Below are 26601 nucleotides of genomic sequence, written 5' to 3' on the forward strand. Positions count from 1 at the left end.
CCTACTAACATCATGTTACCTTTTCATGTGCTATGTGCATAGAAACCACAAAATCAAGCCCTCTTGGCCTGTTCACAATTTACTCAGAACCAAAATAAGGAGGATCCCTGTACATAATAATTTCAGGGTATATTCCTGTATGTGCCCCTACATGTTTAGAAACACTTTTCTCTTTCAGTAGATGTTCCAAGATTACTACCATGACGTTGGAGTTGATGTTCCTAGTTCCAGTCTTCTGTGTTCTTTCTTATTCATTTCTGTAAGCTCAGGATATATTATACCTCAGCACTGCCTCACTACCAAGCTTCCAGCACAGAACTTCAGGGAGTGAAGCAAATTCAAGCTTCAGAGCCTTATTCATTGTCATCTCAAATATGCTATCAGCCAGGTTGCCAGTGGCTCACATTTGTAATCCTCACTACGCAGAAGGCTGAAACCTAAGGCAGTCCAGAGAAGAAAGTCCATGAGACTCCAAGTAACCACCCAAAAGGCCAGAAGCAGAGGTGTGGCTCAAGTGGTAGAGCACTAACCTTGAGCAAAAAAGCTTAGAGCACCCAAGCCCTGAATTCAAGGCCCAAGACACACACACACACACACACACACACACACACACACACACACACACACACACACACACACACACACACACACGATACTATCAAATAGATAGGGTACGAATTTTTGCCCCCATTCTATGTAAGGAAACTACAGAATATAGACATTAGCCCCACAGAGTATAAACCATGGACAGGGGCAAATTTCTGATTTCAAGTTCCATTCTCTTTTCCCTGTAATAAGAGACCTGGATGACTGAAGTCTGGTTCTGAACAAATAGGATGAGCACAGGTGAGGGGCTGGGAGGCTGTTCTTACAGAGATGCAGCAGCCTGTCAAGGAGACAGGTCAGCAAGGTCAGCTTGAAGGGCACCAGGCATTCCTTGGGGTGACAGACAGTGGCTGGGTGATGGGCTTTCTGGCCAGATCTGGCCCCATTTCAGAATGGAAAATCCTATGTCCTTGGACCCACCACACACATACCCTGGTCTTGGGAAAACCCATGTGCTTGGTAATCCTGGAGAATATAGAAGTTCAGACAGTCAATATTTCCAGATTTTAAAAACAAACTTGGCTTTATGGTGTAGGATTGGAAGTGGTCCTTAGTATCAAACTTTTCTGTTTAACTGAACCTTTTTTAATTGCTTTTTTTTTGGGGGGGGGGGGGTCCAGTTGTGGGGCCTGAACTCTGGGCCTGGGCACTGTCCCTCAGCAATTCAGCTCAAGGCTAGCGCTCTACCACTTGAGCCACAGCGCCACTTCTGGCTTTTTTCTTTTTGCTTATGTGGTGCTGAGGAATTGAACCCAGGGCCTCATGCATGCAAGGCAAGCACTCTACCACTGAGCCACGCTAATTTTTTATTTTTCAGGTCAAAAAATACACACATCATTTTTGTGACTCCAGCTAATCTCACTTCATAATGCAATTAGGAAGATAAATGACGCTGTGTGTATGAGACTTACAAACAGAACAATATTTACAAACATGAATCATTACCTCACCATCTCATTAATTATTATGAATTAATGATTATGAAATGACCCTTTATGGTTAAAAACAAAGTGTATGTAGGTTTGAGCAAGAATCTTCTCAGTAGGGAAACCATGTACTATCTTTGTGATTTCTAGGAAAAATCATTTTTTAATTTTCTCATGTAAACATTTTTTCCTACCCCAGACTTCACAATCTTTGTGATGCCTATCAGGCAATCAGAGAACAGAAGTGATTGACCTTTTAAAATAAGAACAAAATTAGGTATAGTGGTTCAACCATAGCTACCTACTTGGGAGGAGGATGTTAGAGGGATTGCCAACTGGGCCAGAAAGAAGTTCAAGAGAGACTCCATCTCACCTAATGGCTGGGTTCAGTGGCACATGCCTGATAGCTCAACCACCACCAAGAAATGCAGTGACTGGTCGAAACATCTGTTAATCCCAACATGGGAAAGCCTAAGTAGGAGGATTGCAGCTCAGGCCTCTACATAAAAATAACCAATGTGCCGGGCATCAGTGGCTCATGTCTGTAATCCTGGCTACCCAGGAGGCTGATATCTGAGGATCAAAGTTCAAAGCCAGCCTGGGCAGGAAAGTCTGTGAGACTTTTTTTTTGCGGGGGGGGGGGGGGGGGGGGGGGCGGGGTCCAGTCGTGGGGCCTAAACTCTGGGCCTGGGCGCTGTCCCTCAGCTCTTCAGCTCAAGGCTAGAGCTCTACCACTTGAGCCACAGCACCACTTCTGGCTTTTTTCTTCTGCTTATATGGTGCTGAGGAATCGAACCCAGGGCCTCAGGCATGCAAGGCAAGTGCTCTACCACTGAGCTACCTTCCCAGCCCTGTGAGACTCTTATCTCCAATTAACCACCAGAAAACCTTGAGCTGAAGAGTATGGGGACAGCTCCCAAGCCCAGAGTTCAAGCCCCATGACCAATAATAATAATAATAATAATAACCAATGTAGCTACACAGGAGGCTGAAATCTAAGTGGTTCAAAGCCAGCCCGGGCAGGAAAGTCCATGAGACTCTTATTTCCAATTAACCACCAAAAAGCCAGAAGTGGAGAACTATGGCTCAAGTGGTAGAGCACTAGCCTTGAGCACAAAAGTTCAGAGATCACACCCAGACCCTGAGTTTAAGCCCCAGGACTGGCATCAAAATAATAACAATAATAATAACCAATGTAAAAAGGGATTGGGTGCATGGCTCAAATAATAGAGCACATGCCAGCAAGTGTAAGGCTGGAATTGAAAGGTATATACCACAGGGAAAGTAAATAAAGTACTATAGAAAGGCACAACTGTGTTTGACACAAGATCTGAATTCAAATAAAGTGATTCTCACCTGCTGACTGGGAATTGCTTGGCCACAGACAGATCTGGGAACCCACACTGACTTTACACAGAATACTCACAGGCTGTCTAAACAGGTTCACACAGCTTCTAGAAAATCTGACTGTGTTAAACACCTACACTCACTCTGCAAAAGAATAATATACAAGGTACAAACATACTGGCTCCCTGAGCCACACAACCAATACATCGAAATCAGTTCCTATGTGGATAAGGGTACTCTGATTATGTTTATATACTCACTACTGATGTGTTCATTTTTAAATAGTGCCTTTGTTTCCTTTGTAACATTGAAAATTGTCATCACTTTTAAGAACAGAAATTCTTTTCCAAGTGCTGAAGAATGATTCTACACCCATTCAGCACTCAATCACTTTGCACGGTGCTGCCAATCCCTTTGAGAACACAGATATGAGTCAGGGATTCTTGACAGAAGCATTGCTGTCTAAGGCAGGGAAATAACATCTGTGATATTGATGATTTTATAGTTCCTGTGACTGACTGACACTCTTCACAGATATTCTAAACTAAAATGAGGATTGTGAGCTAGGAGCAAAGCTCAATGGGAAAGAACTTGCCTGCATTGTGTGAGACCTCAGGTTCTACTCCAGCACCCCAATGAAATCAAATGAGTACTGCCCCTAGGTAATGGCAGCAATGTACCCATCACTCAAAATATTTTTGGAATTAGTCTTTAGAAGACTCCTCAGAGCCAAAATTCAATCCTTGAAACAAACAAACAAAAAGATAAATGTTCCCTACTTAAATCACTTGAAAGTTACACCCAATTTGTAGCCAGCCATGACATCATCCCACCTGATTATTCACTCATTTATCAGACTTCATACTCAGTTGGCTATTTTAGAAATTAAATTCATCCTCAAGGAAAAAATACTCTTATAGAACTAGTTTCTCAAAGAGTCTGAGGCAATTCTTGGGCAGATTCGTGACACAGGGCAGAGCACAGAACAAGCTAGAGGAGAAAAATACTTGAGCCCAGCAAGGAGCCGGCTCAGCAGGTCTACAGTGTGGTCAGAAATGTTAACCAGGCCCCTGAGGACTGGCTGATGGCCCTGTTCAGGTCCTGCTCTGTGTGAACAGGGTCATCTCATCCCTGGATGACCCAGCATGCATGGTTCCAGAGTGAGCAACAGAGCCAGGAAGGCTGAGACTTCTGCAAAACTTCAAATAAAACCATACACATGGAGAAACTGCCCTGGCCTCAGGCAGTCCCAGTTTAAATCCCAGCTCTGTAAACCTCTGGCTGTGTGAATCTGAGAAAATAACTTGCTTTCTAACCTTGGATAAATAAAGGATGTAGTTTTATCTAAACAAGTCATGTCAGGTCTGTTTGTTTCCTGCATCGGCCATCGTGTGCCCAGGCTCCATGGGGGCATCCTGGGCTGTCCCAGCTCTCACACTTAGCAGAAATGGCCTCAGACAAGCTACTTGGATTCTTAGAAATTCCACTGTAGACTCGAGTTGGATAGTGGTTTTGATTAGGTGCAATCCCAGGCTTTTGGTGTCTTGGGAAAAGAATTGAGCAAAACGCACGTGAGTAATGAGAGAAGGAAGGTTTAAGAAAGAAGAAGTAACTAAAGAATAGAGTGGATTATTCTCCACAAAAAAAAATCAGGCCTGAGTGAGACAGCTCAAAAGCCCCAAGCAATGGTATTTGAGACAAATTAAGATTGGTTTAGATCAGGTGCTGGTGGCTCATGCCTGTAATCCTAGCTATGCAGGAGGCTGAAATCTGAGGGTCTGGGCTCAAAGCCAGCTAGGGCAAGATAGTCCACAAGACTTATATCTCCAGTTAACCACCAGAAAACCAGAAGTGGAATCGTGGCTCAAAGTGATAGAGTGCTAGCCTTGAGCAAAAGAGCTCAGGGACAGTTAACAGGCTGTGAGTTCAAACCTGACAATAGACTAAAAGAAAAAACAAAGAAGAAAAAAAAGTTTAAGTGTGAAGGGTCCTTCCCACAGGGGAGAACCTCCGTGATGGGCAGGTTTCAGTGGCAGGTGGCGGTTACATAGCAGCTTTGTAACTGTTTACATCCCTTTTTACAATGAATTTTGTTGTAATGATATTAATTATATGAAATGTATAAGCCCAAGGCCTCAGTTAGGAGGTCTCTCCCCAAAGTATAAAGAAGAGCCCAGGACAGTACCAGTCTCATCACAGGAAATTTCATTTTGCTGTGCAAGCATCCTTGTTATCAAGATGTGGTCTCGTGTGTCTGGTCCACAAGACATTCTATCAGCACTTTTTTGATAGTCATGAGGCAACAAGTTAGAAGGGGTATTGGAGTATTTCTCAGGCAAAGGCAGATAGAGGAGTCAGTTTTACAAGTGGCTATGGCAGCCACGGACCCTCTTTTCTCTGTCTGCGTTGGTTTGAAATAAGGAAACTGGGTCGAATGGGTGCCATCTTGGCCACGTGGTAGATGATAGGGAATAATTGGGTTTAACTGGTGCCATCTTGTCTTCATAGTAGAGGCAGGGAAGTTCCAGCCCCAGGTGATGGATGTACCTGAATTCCCAGAGCCAGAGGCAGGGACTTGGATAAGAGGTTACTGGACCTGTCAGTCCTGTGCTTCCAACCCTGCCCCCTGCCCCTGATGCTATCCAGGCCTGGACCAGTTCAGGCACCATGATGCCATGCCTCACATCTCTTGTCTCCTGGCTCACCTTGAATCACCATGGCGTCCCACTTCAGCTCTCCCTTGGAGTTTATCTGGTTTGTTGGTATTGCTTTTCTGCTCTTTCTTTCCTCTCCTGCTCTCATGGCTGTTTTCTGACCGTGTGAAGTGTATTCGAGGGGCTGCAGGTCTTTTTTTTTTTTTTCTGTCTGTCATGGGGCTTGAACTCTGGGCTTGGGCGCTGTCTCTGCACTCTTCAGTTCAAGGCAAGCGCCCTGGCATTTGAGCCACAGTGCTACTTCTGGTTTTCTAGTGGTTTATTGGAGATCAGAGTCTCATGGACTTTCCTGCCCGGGCTGGCTTTGAGCCGTGATCCTCAGATCTCAGCCTTCTAAGTAGTTAGGGTTACAGGTGTGAGCCACCCACGTCCAGCCGGCTGCAGGTCTTTGAGACAAGTGTCCATCTGTGGTCACCAACTCTCCAATAAAGACTCCCAATTCACCCTCTCAAAATGTGGCTTCTCTGTTCAAGTTCAAGTTGCTGTTCTCTGTTCAAGTTCCCTGCAACAGTTAATAATACCTCCCTTGAATGGTTGTTTCGAGGAGATCACCTATATACTTAGAACCACTCTTAACAGGTTCAAGTGGCCACAGTTGTTTGGATACAGAAAAGAGTGAGATAAATAAGATACAGTTCCTACCCTCAAATTGCTCAAAAGAGCCCAGTTGGAAAGTTGAGGAGTGACAGCTGGTGAAGTAATTATAACTACAGAGAAAAGTTCATGGTTCCGTATAAAACAAAGCAGGAAATGGTCTTATCTGCTGCTAGGAGAGACAGGCAGATGGAAGGAAAGCTTCTGGGAAATCACTTTTTTAACGGTGTCCTGAGGAAGGAGTAGGAACTCCCATGTGGTACAGCCACCACATTCCTGCATATGCAAGGTTTTGCTACCACATGGCTTTGGGAACTGGAAGTTGTGTGCTGCTCTTAAGAATGGAAGACACCTCTGACTTCAGATGAGGTAGCTGCCATTGGGACAGGTGGTTTAACATGAAGAGCTCGGACTACGGGGTAGAATGGGCCTGGGCCTGAGTACAGGCGGCAAGGCTATGGAGGACAGAAGGCATATATAGTCCAGGGAAGGACTAGCATAATTAAGCACAGCACAGGTCCTTGATAGCTACTCGCTGTGAGGGCCAGGGCTGGAAACCTGAGCAGAGTAAGGTGAATGGAAAAGGTTTTCAGTGGGAGTCACCAAACAGCGCAACCAGGGACAATCCTTACACACAGACCACGGCACCATCTTAACTCTGTGCCTCAGGACAGGGGCTCAAATACTGACATCCAAGCTGTGAAACAACATGGGGAGACCAAGGGAAAACCATGATAGAAGGGTGATCTTTAAACTGTGTGATGTATCTCTGGACGCATTTATTTGCATGTATGAGTTATGGTGTGCCTAATGGAAGATCCACTATCTTTAATTTACCAGTCCTTACAAGACAAAAAAAACTCTACCCAAATAATTCAAAATAAGCCTCATGTGAAATAAATAGTTGAGCTCAAGCCGAAGAACTTAGGAGAATCCCAAATGCAATCTTGAGGTTTAATAATAAGCAAAATTTTTGTTTGCTTCCATCATTGGATTTTACAGAATCTCTCTTTGCTGGGGAGCAAGTTGAATAAGCCTAATGATAAAGTAATCTATCAAGGATGTGGATATTTATACTTCATGAGTGCCCTTTGGCACTTAATAAGCTGCTTTTGCAATTGTCTAAAATTTCTAATTATTTGTCATATGAACATGGCAACATGTTATTAGCTAAGGTGTGCTTGGTGTTATACTTCCCTCTTGTGGTATAGATGGACAATTACAGACATATTTATTATTCCTCTGGGTGTGTGTGTGTGTGTGTGTGTGTGTGTGTGTGTGTGTGTGTGTGTGTGTGTGTGTGTCCCTGAGCTATTATGCTCACAGCTAGCATTCTACCACTTGAACCACAGCCCCACTTCCAGCTTTTCTAGTGCTTAATTGGAGATGATAGTCTCATGGAGTTTCCTGCCTGTGCTGGCTTTGAACCATAATCCTCAGATCTCAACCTCCTGAGTGGCTAGGATTACAAACATGAGCCACCTGCACCTGGCAACCCTCTTTCAGTTTCTTACCAACATGATTTTTGCATGCTTTAAATAACTTCATAAACTGCTTTAAAGACTTTCTGGAATAATGCAAAGTGTGAATAAATGATAAATTTGACCCTATCTTGGGTTTAAATGGAGGTTAGAAAGTCCATATGCCTAATGTTCAGAGTCCAGCTCTGCCACTTAACAAAGCAATGAGAATCTGAGCTAGAGAAGCACTCTCTCTGCATAGATCTTCATCTGCCAAGTGAACCAAAGCCTACACCATATTGGGTTCTGTGTGGATTGAAGGGAAGCAACATATGGGAAGCACTAGGAACAGCAGGTGTCACCCAACATACTACTGTTGTAGCCTACAAGGTAAACTAGCCCACAGGCAAGGACAGTATAACAGAATTCAGTCTTTTCCCCACCCGAGGTCAGCTCATGACCAAATCACTGTGGTACAATTAGTTGGCAACCCAGTTGAACTGATTAGGCAAACCATAGAACATTACATTGGATATCTTTCCTCAGTACATTCCATTTGGCCTCATTTTACAGCGGAGGAGTTGGAGGTCCAGAGAAGTGACAACTTGATTCTCCTGTTTCTGTTCTAGGATATTAAAACTACTTACTGCTTTGAGACCTTGTACAATCTTTAGAGACAAATACTTCCCTACATCATTCTAGTCCCAATTTCATGAATGCAATCATTTTCAGGAAAAAAAAAATTAAATTAGCCTAGTAAAAGGATGGCAGAAAGCCAGGTGCCAGTGGCTCAGACTTGTAATCTTAGCTACTCAGGAGGCTGAGAACTAAGGATCACAATTCAAAGCCAGCCCAGGCAGGAAAAGTCTGTGAGGCTCTTATCTCCAATAAACCACTCAGAAAACCAGAAGTGGTGCTGTGGCTCAAGTGGTAGAGCGCTAGCATTGAGCTGAAGAGCTGAGGGATAAAGCCCAGGCCCAGAGTCCAAAATTAGGAGTAATAGCATTTATCCACGCTAACTGCACTGGAAGGCAGACTTTGCATTTGAGGCAACTTCTTAGGTCCAATTCAGTGGACTTTGCAGTGTTTGGATCCGTGTCCTGTGGAATCAACTGTGATGAGCCATTACAATCCAGCTCAGGCCTGAAAACCATGAACCAACACAGCTTTCATCAAAGTCATTGCCCTACCCCAAAGTCTAGTCAAGGTGAACTTGTAAAGACCCAACAGCACCATCCAAGTGATAGAAAACAACTCCAAAGCCACCAGAGGTCACTGGGAGATCTACTGAAGGCTTGTTAAACCCAACTGCTGGGTCACCCAAACCTTCCTTCCCACTCCTTCCTCACATGCTTATCCTGAGAACACACCCAGACACCTGCGTGCTCCTCCCAACCTATTCTGCTCCCAGACAACCCAACCTGCAGCAGACACATCTGATCGAGAAATCTCACACTTAACTCCCCTGACCTGTCTGGGTTTAGGAGGAAGAGGGTTTCAATTTAAAAATAAATTCAATCTCCAATATGAAAGTATGTACTTAATACTATTTAAAATGCTTTCTCAGGGGGTGCCGGTAGCTTCTGTGTATGTAGATTTCCAGAACAGGTTGGAATGTGGGTGAACAAGAACAAAATAACTATTGTTAACCACATACTTCATTTGCGCTACTCAAAAAACTACCTACAGAATGTCCTAACAGAGAAAGGTCAGATTTTTATGAAACAGAAGGCAAGCATTTGAATTGCTACAAAGCACAAACAAGCTCAAATGACACATTTATTGTACAGTTTAGTTACAAAAGAACAGAGTATAAACATAGTAAGGATCACAGGAAACAAAAGTCAGAAATATATATTTACATAGCAAATATGGGCAAAACTTAAAATTCTACTTCCATTTTGTAGCACTTAATGGTCAGAATGTACTTCTAAGAATTATGTCAGGAGAAGTTCAAATCTATATGATTAAAATGAATGCCATCTTAATGAAAAATATTACAATTGCATTTTCTTTGACAATCTCCAGGTTACTGGAAGCCAAGTAAACCAGATTGCTGACAATTTTTAAAAGATTCAAAGGCACTTAAATTAGGAAATCACAGTTGGTTTAAAATACTGAGGTATATAGTCTACTATCAATAATATTAGTACACAGAAAAAAAAATCATAGCTGTAACTCTCTTCAGTAGCCAGTTAACTCTGGATCTTCCTTCCGAACTCCAGAAGCACATAATTCGCAGAGTCTTCCTCAGGCCTCACCAACAGAGGATGTGTGCCTTGGAAAGGCAGAGGAGGACATGTGGCACATTCCTCCACCTCTCTTCCCAGGAATCATACCTATTTTTTTTCCCTTAGATCACTGTCCAAACTGAAAGAAAGCAAACATAGAACATACTCAGATGTCAAGGAATATGGCAAGACAAGCAGCAGATAAACCTTTAAGATTTCATTCACTCAACAGCATGTAGTTATCTGAGAGTGGGCCGTGGGCACAGTCAATACTGTACTCCAAACTGAGGACACAGAAGCAAATAGAAAATTAAACTATGTATTAGTCAACTTTGTGGTACTGTAATTAAATACCGAAGGCAGTTTGCTTATATTGAGAAAAGGCTTATTTTGGCTCATGGTTCTGGAAATTCCAGTGCAACCTTAACAGCTTCATGGATATGGGCCTCAGGCCACTCAGATCTTGTCAAGGTCAAGTTACTATATATAAATGGGCACTTGTATTTTTCAAATCCAGTGCTTTATGTTATAAGCTAACTGTGAAAACAAACATGTAAAAGTAACAAGAATGGGAATATTAACAGCCAAAAAGCTTACATGCAAAGGTTCTAGCATAAAGAGCACAGCTTGAGAAAAACTTAAAAGATAATGTTAGATTGTTATAGCTTACCCTTGAAGTTTCTGGACTAGAAAATGGAGAAGCTTCCCAAGATCTATCTCCTGTGTCAAAGGAATCATCTTGTTGAAATGCAAACTTCTGCTTCAGTGCATGTGATATTAGAGATACTGGATCCCACTGGGAACTTCGTCTTTGCTTCTTATGAATGGGCCTACCACCTGGTGACCTGGTTTTTAAAAACATTGACTAATTTAAATTTTTTTAGCTTCTTGTCGACAATCACATTAGGAAAATAAGCATTGTAATTATAACCTAATTAGTCTTCAAGAACTTGGTGTCATAAAATAAGAACTCTGAAGGAAAGTATGAATTGAGAATCAGAAAAACTAAGAATCCATGTGTGTTAAGACTGTACCACAACCTTCTACAGCCTGGCATTCTTTACTATCACTGTCCTGAAAAGCTTAACTTTAATTTTCTAATTTTCCAGTGGGAGGAAAAGTTTAACTATTTAAGAACTTTTTCAATTTTTTTCATGAAAATGTTTTGGCTAACCACTCATGGGTTTGTTCATTCAGTCCTCACTGAATACCTACTATCGCAGGATGCTACTCAAAAGAGCATACAGTTTAAAACTGATGAATTATTTATTTCTGGAATTTCCCATTTAAGAGTTTCAGACCATAATTGACCATGGGTGACTGAAACAATGGAAAGGAAAACAGTAGATAAGGAAAACAGTAGATACTCTACATAGTAAGGTATCAAAAAAAAAAAAAAAAACCAGAATTATAAGGCCATAGAAGAAATAGTCAAAAAGGAGTATTTCAGGGAGGAGCAACCAGAAGTGATAAGGAGTAAGAAATGAGAAAAACATCAACATGATTTCCTTAAAGCACTGTTGACAGCATTTCAGCTCCTGTCCCTGATTATAACTTACCGTTCAACAGCACGAAGCTTCACCTTATCCATGTCCTTTAGAACATCCAACATGTTTGGAACACCAGCATTTCTTTGGTCTGGGGAATGATTATAAATGTTCTTCCTCATACTTGAATGCTGCCTTTTCACTTCAGTTACTGGAATATCTGAGTCACCAACATCGGTAGATCCAGATTGTATGGGGGGGCTCCATGGAGGCTGGAGAGAAGGACAGTGAGGAGGAAGTGGCGGTGGAGGAGGAGGAACCGCTGATTTTGGAAATGGATCTGGATCTGGATCTGCTCTCAGTTGAGCTGATGATGGGGTCCCTCCTACGCCACTGTCTTCATTCAAGTCACAGGAACCTAAAACCAAGGCAGTGTGTTCAAGAACTCATGCAACATTCTCTGTCACACAAAATACATAAGTAACATGAGAATCAGAACAGGAACCCTTTGTAAGAGTTCAGCCAAACTGTGCATTCATTTTTAATCCAATTAGGGATTATCAGCATGTATTTTAAAGAGAAAGCAAAGTGGTTTCACAAGTGTTCCTACAGAATCTGAGCTCCATTCTCCATTTAAAAAGCTAAAACATGATCAACAACTTGTGGTTAGGAACACTAAACTGACACATACACTCTATCAACATAGTGAGAAACTAGCACCTTCTTCTTTAGGCATGAGCCTGAAAGGAATACACAGAGCATTTAACTAGTTTCACCAACACATTTACTCCTAACAAGACAGTGAGTAAGCTGATAATTGTGTATTTATATATCATTATAGTCCTTTTTTGTATCTAAACTATCATAAATTATGACTTATTTCTATAATAAATCATGTTATAAATATGCTATATACATATACTATACAAATGATATGTGTATATATTGTGTATGCATGTGCATACCTTTCAATGCTGTCTTTTTTTTTGGGGGGGGGGGTTGGGGGGTCCGGTCGTGTGGCCTGAACTCTGGGATTGGGCACTATCCCTCAGCTCGTCAGCTCAAGGCTAGCACTCTACCACTTGAGCCACAGTGCCACTTCCGGCTTTTTTCTTTTTGCTCATGTGGTGCTGAGGAATCGAACCCATGGCCTCATGCATGCAAGGCAAGCGCTCTACCACTGAGCCACCTTCCCAGCCCTGCTGTCTTGTTCTTTAAACTCCAATTCTTTTCCTTACTCTCCATTTCTTTTCTAAAGAACTAGAAAGGCTTACTTAGAAGATGTGTTACACCAAAGCCTTCCCCTCACTACACATGTCTCAATGTATTCTAAATAAACTTCAGATATGATGTTATATACCCAACCTCCTGCCACATATTTGATGCTAGCTACAGTTCCTATTCTAAACTACATTAACTTAAATCCCAAAGAAGAATCATGTAGCTGAGACACAAGTCCAGCGTTAATTACCAGAATTTCTACCACTACTCAGTTGCTTCATCGCCACAATTGCAGCAATCTGAGAGCGAAGAAAAGTTAGCTCATCTTCAAGGGCAGCCAGCTTTTCAATCGCAGCTTTGCTTACAGGTACATCATTTTCCATGCGCATGTTCTGCCCAGGTGACAGGTGAAACCGAGCTGGTTGCAAAGGAGGAAAAAATTCAAATTCTTTGTCTTCCTTTTCCCATGTGCTTTTTCTGTGAGTATAAAGAAAGAACAGGAGATTTTCAAGGAAAATTTTCATCAAAAAAAGAAAAAGAAACTCTCATAAAGATCAAAAGACAACAAAGCAGGGACAGGGATTGTAATTCAGTGTTACACTACTTGCATAGAATGTACAAAATTTTGTCTCCAGTACCCCCCCCCCCACACACACACACAAAGCTGGGTGTGGTGGTACACACCAGTATCCTAGCTACTTGAAAGGCATAAGAGGATCACAAATTCAAGGCCAGCCTGGGAGGAGGTAAGGAGACTTTGTCTCAAAATTATATATAATATATATATATATTATATATAATTACACACACACACACACACACACACACACACACACACACACACACACACACACACACACACACACGGCTGGATTCTATAAACCACATTTATAATCCCAACTACACAGAAGGCTCTGAGATCAGGATTGAAGTTCAAGGCCAACCTAGTCAGAACATTAACAAGATTCCACCTCAGAAAATACGCCTGTAATCCTAGCTACTCAGAAGGCTGAAATCTGAGGATCATGGTTTGAAGCCAGCCCAGAAAGGAAAATCTGTGAGACTCTTATCTCCACAAACTGACCAACAAAACCAGAAGCAGAGCTGTGGCTCAAGTAGTAGATAGCAACCAAATCTTAAATTCAAACTGCACCCCCCAAAAAAAAACCAAAAACAAAAGCAGTTTATACCTGTCATCCCAACCACAGTGGAAGCATATTTTGGAGAATCAGAGTCTAAGTCCAGCCCAAGAAAAAAATGTGGTATCCTATCTGAAAAAATAAATTAAGAAGCAAAAGGGAGGGGAGTAGAAAAATCCCAAGTTCAAAGTAAGCCCCTAGGAAGGTAGAAAAATCCCAAGTTCAAAGTAAGCCCAGGCAAAGGTAGCAAGATCCTATCTCAAACTTAAAAAAAAAAAAAAGACTGTGGACACACCTGAAGTAGAACACTTGCAAACAAAAGGCCTTATCTGAATGTACTAATATGTAAGTTAGTACTCTCTAGGAGTAATACATCCTAATTTTGTAATAATCTGTAATATCATGGGAGATTCATTCCAGGATCCCTTGCAGACACCAAAATCTATAGAGGCTCAGGTCCTTGTATAAAATGGTATCATAATCTGTAAGTAAGCTATGAACATCTCCTTCATACTTGAAATTAGTTGTACTTATTAATCGCATACAATGCTGATCTATCACTTCATTCTCATGGATTAATGCAGTAACAGGAGCACAGAAAATTCAAAGTTTTTCTTTGGAGAATTTTCAAGAATTCTTCTTCAAATAGTTTTGATCCAGGGTTGTCTGAATCCACATATATGGAACTCAAATACAGAATCCATATGGAACCCATGTATACAGAGGGTAGAATGCTTTCTTAACACCACTGTCTAGTACACAATAGTGAGTCCCATATAAATTTTGGTTCAGTATATAAAAATAAATCTAGCATTTATTTTATAGAAATAAAAATGTTTTGTTTCTACTATACAAAACAATGAACATCCATCATGATTCTAATACTTTGTAATAATCATACTTTTCTAGATTTGATGTCAGATTGAGTATACTAAAAGAAATTGGTTAGGGTGCCAATAGCTCAGGCCTATAATCCTACTTACAGTTCCTGACCAGGCCATGCAAAAAAAAAAAAAAAAAAAAAAAAAAACAGAAAAAAGGAACTTACTAGGTCATTTTTCATTACAAAAAAGCTGGGCATGATAGCATATGCCTATCATCCTAGCTACCATAGGAAGCATAAATGGGAGAGAATTAAGACCCCAGGATGGCCCAGGCAAAAAGCAAGACCCTATCTCAAACAAAATCAGAGAAAAAGGACTAGAGGTATAGTTCAAACCTAGCAGACACAAAGTCCTGAGTTCAAATCCCTCTCTCTCCCCTCCCCCCCCAAAAAAACCTCTAAAAAATGGAAGATATTAGTAGGATTCAGCAGAGACAGAGAGGGAGAAAAAAGATGATCATTGCAAATTTCAGCACATGCAAGAATTCAGATCATAGCTATATTCCACTTCCCAAGAGAAGCATATGAAATTACCGATATCTGAGGTGACCAGCTTCTTCATCATTTGCCACACACAAAATATCAGCAAAAGATGGAACCACAGATCCACAATTATTAGATTCCACAGAGTTCAAGTGTGGGATCAACTAAAATAAAAAAATGAAAAAAGTCAGAGCTCTGAAAGGCATTAATACATTAACAATCCAAAGGAAATAAAAAAGGGGAAAGGATATACAAAAGAAAAGCATGCAATCTGTGAACAAGAGAAAATATTGCAAGGAATCTTGGGCTGGGAAGTTGGCTCAGTGGTAAAGCGCTTGCCTTGTATGCCTGAGGCCCTGGGTTCAATTCCTCAGCACTACATAAGCAAAAAGAAAAAAAAAAGCTGGAAGTGGCGCTGTGGCTCAAGTGGTAGAGTGCTAGCCTTGAGCTGAAGAGCTGAGGGACAGCGCCCAGGCCCAGAGTTCAGGCCCCACGACCGGACCCCAAAAAAAAAAAAATATTGCAAGGAATCTTATACTATAGCCTCAGTGTGTAGCAATATTGTCTTCCTTGGTTAATAAAATAGTACATATATATGTATCTATAGTATATATAGACATATAGTCCATAAAAATAAGTAAAATAGATCTCAGGTGTTCTTTGCACCTATTCGTGTTTGAATGTAATGGTAAAGAAACAAAAATATTCAGGGTGGGTGCAGGAAACTGGTGGCTGTCTGTACTTCTCGCAACTCAGGAAGCTGAAATCTGAGGATAGCAGTTCAAAGCTAGCCTGGCAGACAAATCTACAACACTCTATCTCCAAATAACCACCAAAAAAAAAAAACAAAAAAAAACCCCACACAGAAGTGGATGTGTGGCTCAAATGATTGAGCAAAAAAGTTAAGAGAGAGTTAGAAGCCCTGAATGAAAGCCCAAAGATGTGCACCAAAAAAAATTTTTTTAATCATGAAATGACTTGTTTCCAGAGACAGACTGTTAGCTTCTTGCTAACAGTATCTAGGATTTGTCCATAGGAGCCCATCAACACCTTACTTACCTCAAAATTAGGTCTTTGACAAGGTTCTAAAGGAAGTATTTTCCCAATAATACGAACAATACTCCGAGCTGATCCATATTTATTTTTATTTTTCCAAGTCAGTAAAACCTATTTAAAAATAAAGCTTAGTTTAAAACATACTAATTACCTTGTTTAAATATCCAAGAAATAAAGGAAATGCACAAGATGTAATAACATTTATTTTCTAAAAAGAAAATATAGTATGGCATGCTTTTAAAATATCTTCAAAGAACGATTACATATATTTTTAAATAATCTGGTTTTAAAAATATTAAAGTGAAGAAAACTCTTTTTAAATAGGAAAAAAGAGAGGAAAGGGGAAGCAAATAACAAGGGAGAGACAGAAGAGGGGAAGAATGCATCAGGATTTGTTCTCTCTTTTCAATACTGTCCTAATACCTTGGAGAAGGATTTTCTTCAGAAAAATTTATCCCCTCTCCCAGCAACTAAAAATCTCACCTTTTGGTCCAAGCAAACTAATAATTGTTGGGAATGGTAATACACATCTATAATGCCAGGATTCAGGAGACTATGGAAGTAGGACTCCAAGCTTTTTCACTCAAAGCTGGCACTCTACCACTTGAACCACACCTCTACTTCTTGCTTTTTGCTGATTAGCTGGAGATTAGAGTCTCACAGACTTTTCTGCCCAGGCTAGCTTTGAACTATTAGATCTCAGCTTCCTGAGTAGCTAGGATTACAGGATTACCTGTAATTACCTGAGAGAGAGGATACTCTCTCTCAAATTCATTCTAGATTTGGTGAGGTTTTAAGTTGCCATCTTATACACGCCCAAACATCAAACTTGCTCATAAGCTACCTGAATTAGAAGTTCTATTTATCGATAACCAATCTAACTCTGTGAAGGTAATGTCATATATTTTACTCCTTTTGTATTTTCTATTGACATTTAACTTAAGAGGGAAATAGGTCCTGAAAAATCTTAGCACCCTTCTTTTCCATTTCAACTATTGCTATTGCAAACTCATCTTTGTTCCACCTAAGTGGGAAAAAAATTTTGCCTAAAAATATTTACATATAGCCCATTTTCAAAACAAGACACAAAAACAAAGACAGTAGATTCATTCTAAACCACTAAAGAACATTTACCTGGTCTATGGGAACACCAAAATATGCCAGAATCTCTCTTAAGATATTCAAGATCAGAGACATTGATGAGAAAATTCAAGGTAACATCATCAATTTCTCGGTACCTTCAGGGAAAATAAAATTAAGCAAATATTACTCTTGACAAGTACACTAAGCTGTATGAAGTCGTCTAGAAGAGATCTTTCATTATACCAATTCTGGCCATCATTATTTTGACGAAAATCAGAAAGTCGGGGAGAAGAGGATTTTAACTAAAATTTCAACTCATCTGCTAAATTACATTAAAACTCTATGGGATGTTTGAGTCTTTCTAAACCGGCTTCGAGCTGGTTTGAGACTGTGGCTGGATCTGTCCTGACAGCTCTCAGCCCTCAGGACCCGACAGCCCTGGGCACTTGGGACAGCTGACAGCACTGGGCACTCGTTGGGACCCCTCACAGCGGGCAAGGCCTGACTCAGAATGAAAACCACCTCTTCACACAAACGTAGTGGATACCACTCATCCCCCGCGCTCATTTTAAAGATAAGAGAAGTGATGGCGGCAGGCGACGCGACTCAACCACCTAACCAGCACCTGGCGACCATCCGAGTCCAGCCGCGCGGCTGGCTCTCGGCGACCCTCCCCACACCCGGCCAGGTGGCCTCGCTCACCTATCCGGAGACTGAGCCTCAGCAGCCTGCGCACGGGACGTGGGGCGTTATGGAAGCTCCTCTGAACCATCCAGAGAGCGTTGATGCGAGTCCAGGGCGCTCAGGTTACAGGACCCAGCAGTGCGAGCACACGTGGAGGCCGGGCAGTGGAGAGTGGCAGGCAGGGAGAGAGGGCCAGGCGGTAGACAGCCCGCACACGGACAGTAGAGCTCCGCCTGGACAGCAACTAAGCAGCGGCTTCCTCCCCACTTCCGCGTCCAGGAACCTTAAAGTCAAACTCCGCGGGCCTGGGCCGCAGCACGATCTCATTGGACCAAGATGAAGACCGCGGCTCCTGATTGGCCCTTGGATGTGACCTTTTTAGAAGGGCTTAAAACCGTGGGTCCTTTCCTTCTTCTTTAAGGGGGCGGGCCTTCCCGCAAGGCAGCCAATAGCAGTGGACAGGAAGTTGACAGGCGGGACAAGTTTCCCGGGAAAGTGACGCATACACGGGACCAAAGCTAGTTTCAACGCCGCTTAGAGCTGTTTTTAGAGAAGCCGTGTGGCACGCGAAACCAGGACCCAAAGGGACGTGCCCTCCCACGTTCGATGACCACCGAGTCGGTCTCGGGGCCTGAAGGCCTGGGCACTGACCTTGGGACCTTTTTTCCCCAGGGGTAGCACTACCACTTGAGCCACAGCACCACTTCCGGCTTTTTTTGTTGACGTGGTATTGAAGAATATACCCCAGCGCCTCACGCTCGCTAGGCAAGCACCCCTCCACGAAGCCACACTCCCAGCCCGTCAAATGACTTTCTGAACGTCTGTTGAATCCCTCCCGGACTAATGTAAGCTAAGCCTTACTCTTACTTTTTAACTTTTGCAATATTTAAATTAATTCGTTCGTGCACTAAAGGCTTCTGATTATCCAGGATACCAACAGGGGGCTGGACATTCCCTTAGCCTAACCAAGGATCCGCAGTGATGACATCCGTTTTTAGTCAATTGGAGCCAACTAGCTTCATGAGGGACAACACAGCTTCCTTTCCTTGGGAAAGCAGGAGTGGCATTGGAGTGGACAAATCTGTGCCTTTATCTCTGACCTACATCTGAGGGAAATTTTGTAATTTTTAACTTCTCTGAAGATTATTCACTCAACTAATGCTGGGTGTCTTACTATGTGTCAGGCACCATTCTAAGCTGAGCAGGTCCCTGCCCTCCTACAGCTTATATTATAGTGAAAGGATCGGTATATAGTACTATACACTGTCAACTGGTGCCTAGTAGGCACCCAATCCACTTGTTGAATAAATGGACAGGAAAAGATTTGGAAGTAAATAAATGCAGAGCAGTGATTGATCACTTTCCCAGGTATTTGAAGGAGGGAAGGGCTAAAGTAGCCAGAGAGCGCTGATTGACAATGTAAAAAGCAACTGGATTCCTACATGGAATTAAGCCAGACAAAAATTTTCCCCAATTCTGTCATCCTTGGTTCTCCTAAGTGAATAAATCACGACTTTATAATCCCAACTTCAAAAAAGCTAATAATCTGTGTAGAGTACCCTTCAAATAGTATTCACAAATAGGGTACATTTGTTTTTTGAGACTTTCTTGTACACTTCTCTTGATACAAGCCCTCTATCTACCCAGGTCAACCTGATTGCACTTTTATCCTTTCCTCACTGTGAAGATCTGGTCCTAGACCTGGTAGGTCAGCTGAGTTTGACGGAGAAAACTGTCCTAGCCATTCCAGCCTATACTGTGGGTACTTCAAATTATCAAAGGTATCAGCCTCACGACTATCAGCTACTGCCCAGTGAATAGCTGGTGGCTGACGGTCGAGAGACAATTCTTTACTCTCACATCTTCAATTGATATTTGGAGAATCGTGGAAATATTTATCATCCAGTTTTATAACAAATGTTATCAATTAGCATTTGGTTTTGCTACCTAGCTGCCAACATTTTCCAGGATCACTAATAATTTTCTTACAGCTACCTTTATGGTTTATTCTGGTTTCCCAATGCCAGATGTGTATTATTCATACTAGTACACTCAAGGCCAGGAAGTTTCTCAATGAATGGAACTAGACCAAACAACAGTTTAAGCAAAAAAAAAAAAAAAGCTAAATGTTTATTTTCCCAACTTCCCAGAAGAGAAGCCCTGTGACCCCGTGCGGATAGTAAAGCAAACTCAAATTACTACACTGTGATAACCTTAATAGGGTAAACTATTCTACCAAAAACCAAGTAATTGCCTCTCCAATCTTCACAAGTGTCATAAAAGGGTAATACAAATTGGGATGAACATGACCAGAAAACTCAAAATTTTAATTCCTATATGTGTATGTGTGTGCCTTTTTCTTTCTGCATTGCCAAAATCCATATATTATGAGCATAAATAAGAATACTTTTGTTCACTATGTAGTAAGGGTTGGCTAAAACCTCATCAGAAAGTTTTGTTTTCCCAGTTGGATCTTCAGACCGTCCAGCTATGTATCAATCCTCCACCCTTTAGTGATAATAAACCCAAATAATTTTCAATATTGTTGTGGTCTAAACAACACAATTTAAAATCCTCCTTCATAAAAACTCAATAGCTCGTTTTGATTGTCTTATAACAAATGAATGGCAAATTGTCACCCACATAAACAAATAAACATGGCATAAAACCTTGAAAATCTTAAAAATACATTTTTCTATCTTGTGTTGAAATGTTTCCTTAAGTAATCACTAAAAACTTCAGTTGTTGGATGAGTATGTAGGCACACACCCTAGCACTCAAGAGGACTGCCATTTTGAGGCCAGCATGGACTGGCTACACAGTAAGTTCTAAACCCAGGTACAGACACATTTTCTTCCTGTCTCAAAAAGGGTTCAGGAAAACCGTTTTAGTTTTTCACTCCCACTTAGGAGTGAAAACAAATGCTTAATATTGATTTACATCATCCAACTTTTTTTTTTTGGGGGGGGGGGGGGAAGGTTCAGCATTAAGTAACAAAGGTATTCCTGACAAGCTAATTTCTGCAGAAAACTTGCTATTGCAGATTAACTGGGGGGGGGGGGGGGGGTTGTTTTTGTCAGTCATAGGGCTTGAACCAAGGGCCTGGGTGCTATCCCTGAGCCTTTGTGCACAGGCTACTGCATCACATTGAGCCACAGAGCCTCTTCCTGTTTTCTGGTGGTTAACCGGAGATAAGAGTTTCACAGACTTTCCTGCCCAAACTGGCTTTGAATTGGATCCTTACATCTGAGCCTCCTGAGTCAACAGGATTACAGGAGTAACCTCCCAGATTAACTGTTTCGTTTTGTTGGTCCTAGGGCTTGAACTCAGCCCGGACACTGCCCCTGAGCTCTTCAGCTCAAAGCTAACACTGTACCACACTTGAGCCACAGCGCCACTTCCAGTTTTCAGATGGTTAATTGGAGATAAAGAGTTTCACAGACTTTCCTGCTTGGCAAATGTTCATGTACCTGTTTTTCAAGCGGCTTCCAGTTTTGCATATTAAAATGAAGGTGATATGGAATGTTTTCCCTGGTTTGCACATGATTTGAATTTGGTTACTTCTACTCTGGAAAACTCCTTTTTAAGTACTAGAAACTTGAAGTACTGGACACATAACCTTGGTTACTTCTACTCTGGAAAACTCCTTTTTAAGTACTAGAAACAAAGTACTGGACACATAACCTATTCCAACTATTCACATGACCCTATTTTAGGCCTCAAACTTCTAGTTTGAATATACCAAACATTAGACAACTTACTACAATCCAACTTTCCTGGTTCACAGAAATCTGTGCTCTTGCTCAGAATATTTTTACTATGGAAATAGGAAATGAGACGTAAGTAAAATTAAGTAACAACCTGGAAACAATGTGCTAAAATTCAATCACACTGACAAGAATTTGTTGGGCTGGGAAGATGGCTCAGTGGGAGAGTGCTTGCTTGCCTTGCATGCCTGAGGCCCTGGGTTCGACTCCTCAGCACCACATAAGCAAAATGAAGAGCTGGAAGTGGCGCTATGGCTCAAGTGGTAGAGTGCTAGCCTTGAGCTGAAGAGCTGAGGGACAGCGCTGAGGCCCAGAGTTCAGGCCCCACGACCGGACCCCTCCCCCCAAAAAAAAAATAAAAAGAATTTGTAATTTTTTGTTAGGGGTAAGGCATAGGACAAGGCAAGAATGCAAACAACAGCTGTTCCAACAACCAGAAGCTATTGAAGCATTTTTAGCTTTTAAAATGATATTGTGCACTTAAAAAAACCTTCCAGAAGTGGAAATATAAAGGATAAAATGGATGAGTCAAAAACAACTATTGAAACTAAAAAATGCTGGAAAAAGGCATCATAATATACTTATTGCTGGTGGGAATGGTAAACTAGTATAGCCATATGTAACTACTATGGAAAAAAAGTACCAATTTCTCAAAAAACTAAACATGGTTACCTTATATCCAGTGAAACTACTTTTGAGCATTTATATGAGACTGCTTATCAAGATACAAAGTAAGTCAAACATCAGTGGCTCACACCTGTAATCCTAGCTATTCAGGAGGCTAAGGTCCAAGGATCTCACAATTTGAAGCCAGCCTTGGCAAGAAAGTCTGAGACTCTTATCTCCAATTAACTTCAAAAAAGGCCAGGAGTGGTTCAAGAGAGCACTAGTTTGAGCACAAAAGATCAGGGGTAGCACCCAGGCCATGAGTTCAAGCTCCAAAACCAGCACCAAAGAAAAAGATACATGGAAAACACCTGCAAATCCATGTTCATCACAGCACATTTTACAATAGCCAAGTGTCCCACAATGGATCAAAAAATGAGTATTATATACACAATAGAATTTTATACAGCCATCTAACAATGAAATGATTTTATTTGGAAGTAAATGGAGCAGAAAAATACACAGCCAGCTAAGCACTAATGGCTCACTAAAGGCCTATAATCCAAGCTACTCAGGAAGCTGAGACTGGAGGATAACAGTTCAAATCAAGCCCAGGTAGAAAAGTCCAGGAGTCTCATCTCCAACCAGCAAAAAGCCAGAACTGGAGGCATGGCTCACATGGTTGAAATCTAGCCTTAAACAAAAAAGCTTAGCAAGGAATACAAGGACTGGCAACAGGAGAAAACAAAACCAAAAACTATTGTATGCCTAACTTTACACGGACTAACCAGAAAGCTGTAGAGGTATAGTACAGTATGTCAGTCAGGAGCTACAGGAGGAGAAATAAGAAACAACTGCTTAATAAAAACAGGTTTCTTTGAGGTGCTGAAAGTATTTCAGAACTGTAAGTGGCACATTATGAATGTACTAAATTGCTAATGCATTGTTTTAAAATGGGTAAATTTATTTTATGTAAATTTCATCTCAATTAAAAACTTTTAAAACTTCACAAATGTTTATATAGATGCAACATTTGCAACGATCACAAAACTGGAAAACAAGGTGTTCTTCAGAAGTGAATGACAGAGCAGACCACTGTGGGTCCACATGTTCAACACTATTTAGCAGTAAAATGGAGTGGACTCTTGAAACACACACCAAGCAGATGAATCCCCAGAGAATCATGTTGACTGAGAAAAGCCAATCCCAGCTTACATCATGTCTGTTTCTCTGTATGTATCGAACTTTCTTGAACCAACACTAGAGAAGCAGAGAGTAGATCAATGGCACTGAAGGTAAAGGAGGTGGTTAGAATGTGATACTTACAGTACTGGAAGTGTACTTCACTTTACCAAGTATCAATTCACCACTGGGTGGAATACAAGGGACACTCTGCAGTAACTTTCAATTGCATAAGAACTTGTGATCTCAAAATAAAAAGGTTAAGTTAAAGTTAAAAATTGTCAATCTGTCTTAGCACACAAAGTTCTGTGAAAATGTTTCCAGTTGAAAGGGAGGCACATTTTATGTTTCAAAATAATCTGTCAGTGTGGTAAGAACTGCACAAGATCTTACTAAAGGAAACAATCCTTTAGTTATTAACTACAGGAGGATTTAAAGGAAGGCCCTGTATTTAACACAGCAATAAACTACAAAGCTAGAATGCCTGTTTTTTAGTAATGATTCACTTATGAGTTACAATTTCTCCTTTTCCCAGGGAAAGATAGTAATAGTTGAGGAATTTTATCAACATATACCAAGTTACTTATATAACTCATATAAATGAGTTAATATTCTAGGGTCTAGAAATAAGCAATAGAAATCCATAAGGAAGAATACATAATGATTTCAAAATTAGGTAAACAAACAGCAGCTGTTACCACTTATGACATTTTATTGGCATATGACAATTTACAAGAGTCCCTGTTTATACATCACATTGAGTAAAAATCGTTTAGCCATCTACATTCATCCTTATTGGGTAATATTTTTTTCTCAAATTATAATTCCCAACAATGATTTCAACGGTGACAAAAAAGGGAACAGCAGCAATTCCTTGAAGTAGAATGCAATTGGGGGAAACGTATTTTGCTTTTTGTTATTAAAATTCCTAGGATGGTGAAAAGCATACACACCCAAGAATTGAGTCATGGCCTTCTTAAACATCTTATTTTTTCTGGAAAAATCCTTTGGTTCATTTTTATTTCTTTGCTCTAGGCAAAAGAAAGTATGTTAATGCAGCTATCCAAGTTATTTTCTGGCACTTGTAATCTAGTAACTTACCAAAGGAACCAACTCAGCTTTAAAACATGTCACAGTGTAGAATTAAAATTGTGGCTTAAAAAAATAACACACACTACTTGTTTATATGCTTAGCTCTGAAAAAGGTAACAATCATAATGGTATTATACTGTGGAATTCTCATAATTACCCTACTCTATGTCTGGTAGGGTATTCTTTTCTCAACTTAAGAATAAAAGTAACTAAAAGTTATAGCACTGTATTTATATAACTTGCCAACTTCCTATAAATAATTTCTCAGCAAATTCCATTCTGTCTTAAATACAAAAGCAAAACCTGCACATTTATAAACATGCATAGATTCGGTGTCTAACCAATTAGTAACTTTTAAAATAAGTTTATCTGTATACTTGTAAATAGAATGGTCATGAGAATTGTGTGAGGGGTCAAATCCATGTTGTTTTAATATTAGTATCACTCCAAATGCAGTATTATGTCCAGAATAATGCAACACATCCTTGGCTTTGGTGGATATTCATTCTGATTTACTAATTTCAGAAACAATTGTAAAAAATAATACAACACTAAGGATCTTAAGCCAAAGAAAGTGTATGCTAACTTTGGTGTAGTTTTGTTTCTAATACCTCCTAGCTAAAATCCCCGGCTATAATCAAGATGAAAGACACACTGCAAAATCATCAAAACTGAAAATTAAAGAGCCTTAAAAGCTTACATTAATAGTGAGCATTTTTAAATGCAAAAATATACAAGTCATCCAGCTGAATCCAATGAATCTGACTTCCTTTACATATTAAAAACAAAACACAAACACTGAAGTTTGCTATTTTTACTCCTTTACATTAAAAAAAAAACTTGACATTTAACATTAGCTACCTGAACAATAGAAAACAAAAAGGCCATTTTACAAATTACAACTGAAATAAGGGGGAGTGGAGAATCAAGTTAATACTACAATTTTCCTGACAAAATCTTTTATTGGTGACATTAGAACATGTTACTTAAAATATTATACTAGTGAACAGTTATGTTGTCTGCCACTTCTTGTGATTACTCTACAAACTAATCTTCAGCTGTTCAGAAGCTCAAATAAGCAAGCTGTTAGATCATATATTGCATCAAATTACTCTGCAGGATAAACCTCATCCACAACAATACCAGAAGTACAGGTTTTGTTCTTTGAATACTAACATGGTTCTGTGGAAAGGATTTTTGTTTTCAATTTCACTACAAATCAGTTTCCCTGTCTCAAACAGCTGATACTAAAGACCATGACTCAAGCTATCAAAAGAATGTAGAGAATACTCAATTTTGAACTCAAATAGTGAAAGACTCCTAAAAAGGATTGTTTTGTAGGCCACGGCTTGCTTTCATTAAAAATAATATTTTCTCAACTTAATAATTTTTACTTTTATAGCTATTGGCAAAGCTTGTTTTTCCTTAATATTTGCAGAAATGTTAAGCTGGTTTGACCAAAGTAACAACTTCATGGTATGTTTCAAACACCAGTCACCCTACAATGTAGTGTTCAAATTAAGGATATGGAGTTAAATTATTAGTGTGGTCACTACAGACAATTTCTCTTCAAGGATTTGTGTAGAGCTAACGTTTACTTCAGAATAAAACAGTAACAAACAGGGAGTAGAGAATCAGAACTTTCACAGAGCTGTACTTGACCATATCATATAGACAAAGCAGAATTACAATGCATGTAACAAAAAACAGTAAAAGTTCTTTTTTAAAAGTTGATAGTTACAAATATGGTACGTTAACAATTTTCTACTTTTTATCAGTACAATTTTCAACATACAGTCTACTGTTTCTTCAAGGTATTTGAAGACTTTAAAACAAATTTCTAGACTACTTGCAAACAGTAAATTTTAAGTAAAATGCTTACATTCTTATATGAAAACAAAAATCAGGTTAAAAAAAATGGTGGGTGCAAGTTCTGCTCTCTGTTGCAATCTTACTTCAGAATCACTATTCCTAAGAGAAAAACATAAAGATTAATAAGGATGTGAAAAATGGAAGCAATCCATAACAGTATGTTTACCA

General features: G+C 40.3%; 2 protein-coding genes across 7 annotated transcripts in view; both read right to left on the reverse strand.

Annotated features, from left to right (window-relative positions):
- Positions 1-9408: 9408 nt before the first annotated feature.
- Mtfr2 (mitochondrial fission regulator 2) lies at positions 9409-18156 on the reverse strand. Its single transcript, XM_042691865.1, has 8 exons — positions 17933-18156; positions 17282-17385; positions 16151-16258; positions 15143-15255; positions 12837-13063; positions 11438-11783; positions 10549-10723; positions 9409-10017 (listed from the first exon to the last, which is right to left on the reverse strand). The coding sequence occupies exons 2-8, from the start codon at positions 17342-17344 to the stop codon at positions 10006-10008; spliced, it is 1044 nt and encodes a 347-aa protein (XP_042547799.1). The 5' UTR covers positions 17345-17385; positions 17933-18156; the 3' UTR covers positions 9409-10005.
- A 5072-nt stretch (positions 18157-23228) lies between these two features.
- Bclaf1 (BCL2 associated transcription factor 1) overlaps positions 23229-26601 on the reverse strand; it is a 32497-nt gene continuing 29124 nt past the window's right edge. For 4 of the 6 annotated variants that reach the window (XM_042691720.1, XM_042691556.1, XM_042691639.1 and 1 more), the window contains one exon: positions 24164-26532. In XM_042691720.1, coding sequence (XP_042547654.1) covers positions 26527-26532 — 6 coding nt within the window. In that variant the 3' untranslated portion in view covers positions 24164-26526. Of the gene's footprint in view, positions 23548-24163; positions 26533-26601 lie in introns of those variants that run through there. The other 2 variants (XR_006149228.1, XR_006149224.1) reach the window with 2 other exon arrangements.

The sequence above is a fragment of the Dipodomys spectabilis genome, unplaced genomic scaffold (genome assembly GCF_019054845.1).
Source record: "Dipodomys spectabilis isolate Male_0828 unplaced genomic scaffold, ASM1905484v1 ptg000001l, whole genome shotgun sequence".
Classification (NCBI taxonomy): Eukaryota; Metazoa; Chordata; class Mammalia; order Rodentia; family Heteromyidae; genus Dipodomys; species Dipodomys spectabilis.

Bases quoted from the DNA above. Each gene is read 5' to 3' on its own strand.
- Mtfr2 (XM_042691865.1), bottom strand. From the start codon at position 17,344: ATGTCTCTGATCTTGAATATCTTAAGAGAGATTCTGGCATATTTTGGT. The intron at 16,259-17,281 runs GTAAATGTTCTT...ATTTTTAAATAG, and splicing joins TTGGTGTTCCCATAGACCAG to GTTTTACTGACTTGGAAAAA. The intron at 13,064-15,142 runs GTAATTTCATAT...TTATACTCACAG, and splicing joins GCTGGTCACCTCAGATATCG to AAAAAGCACATGGGAAAAGG.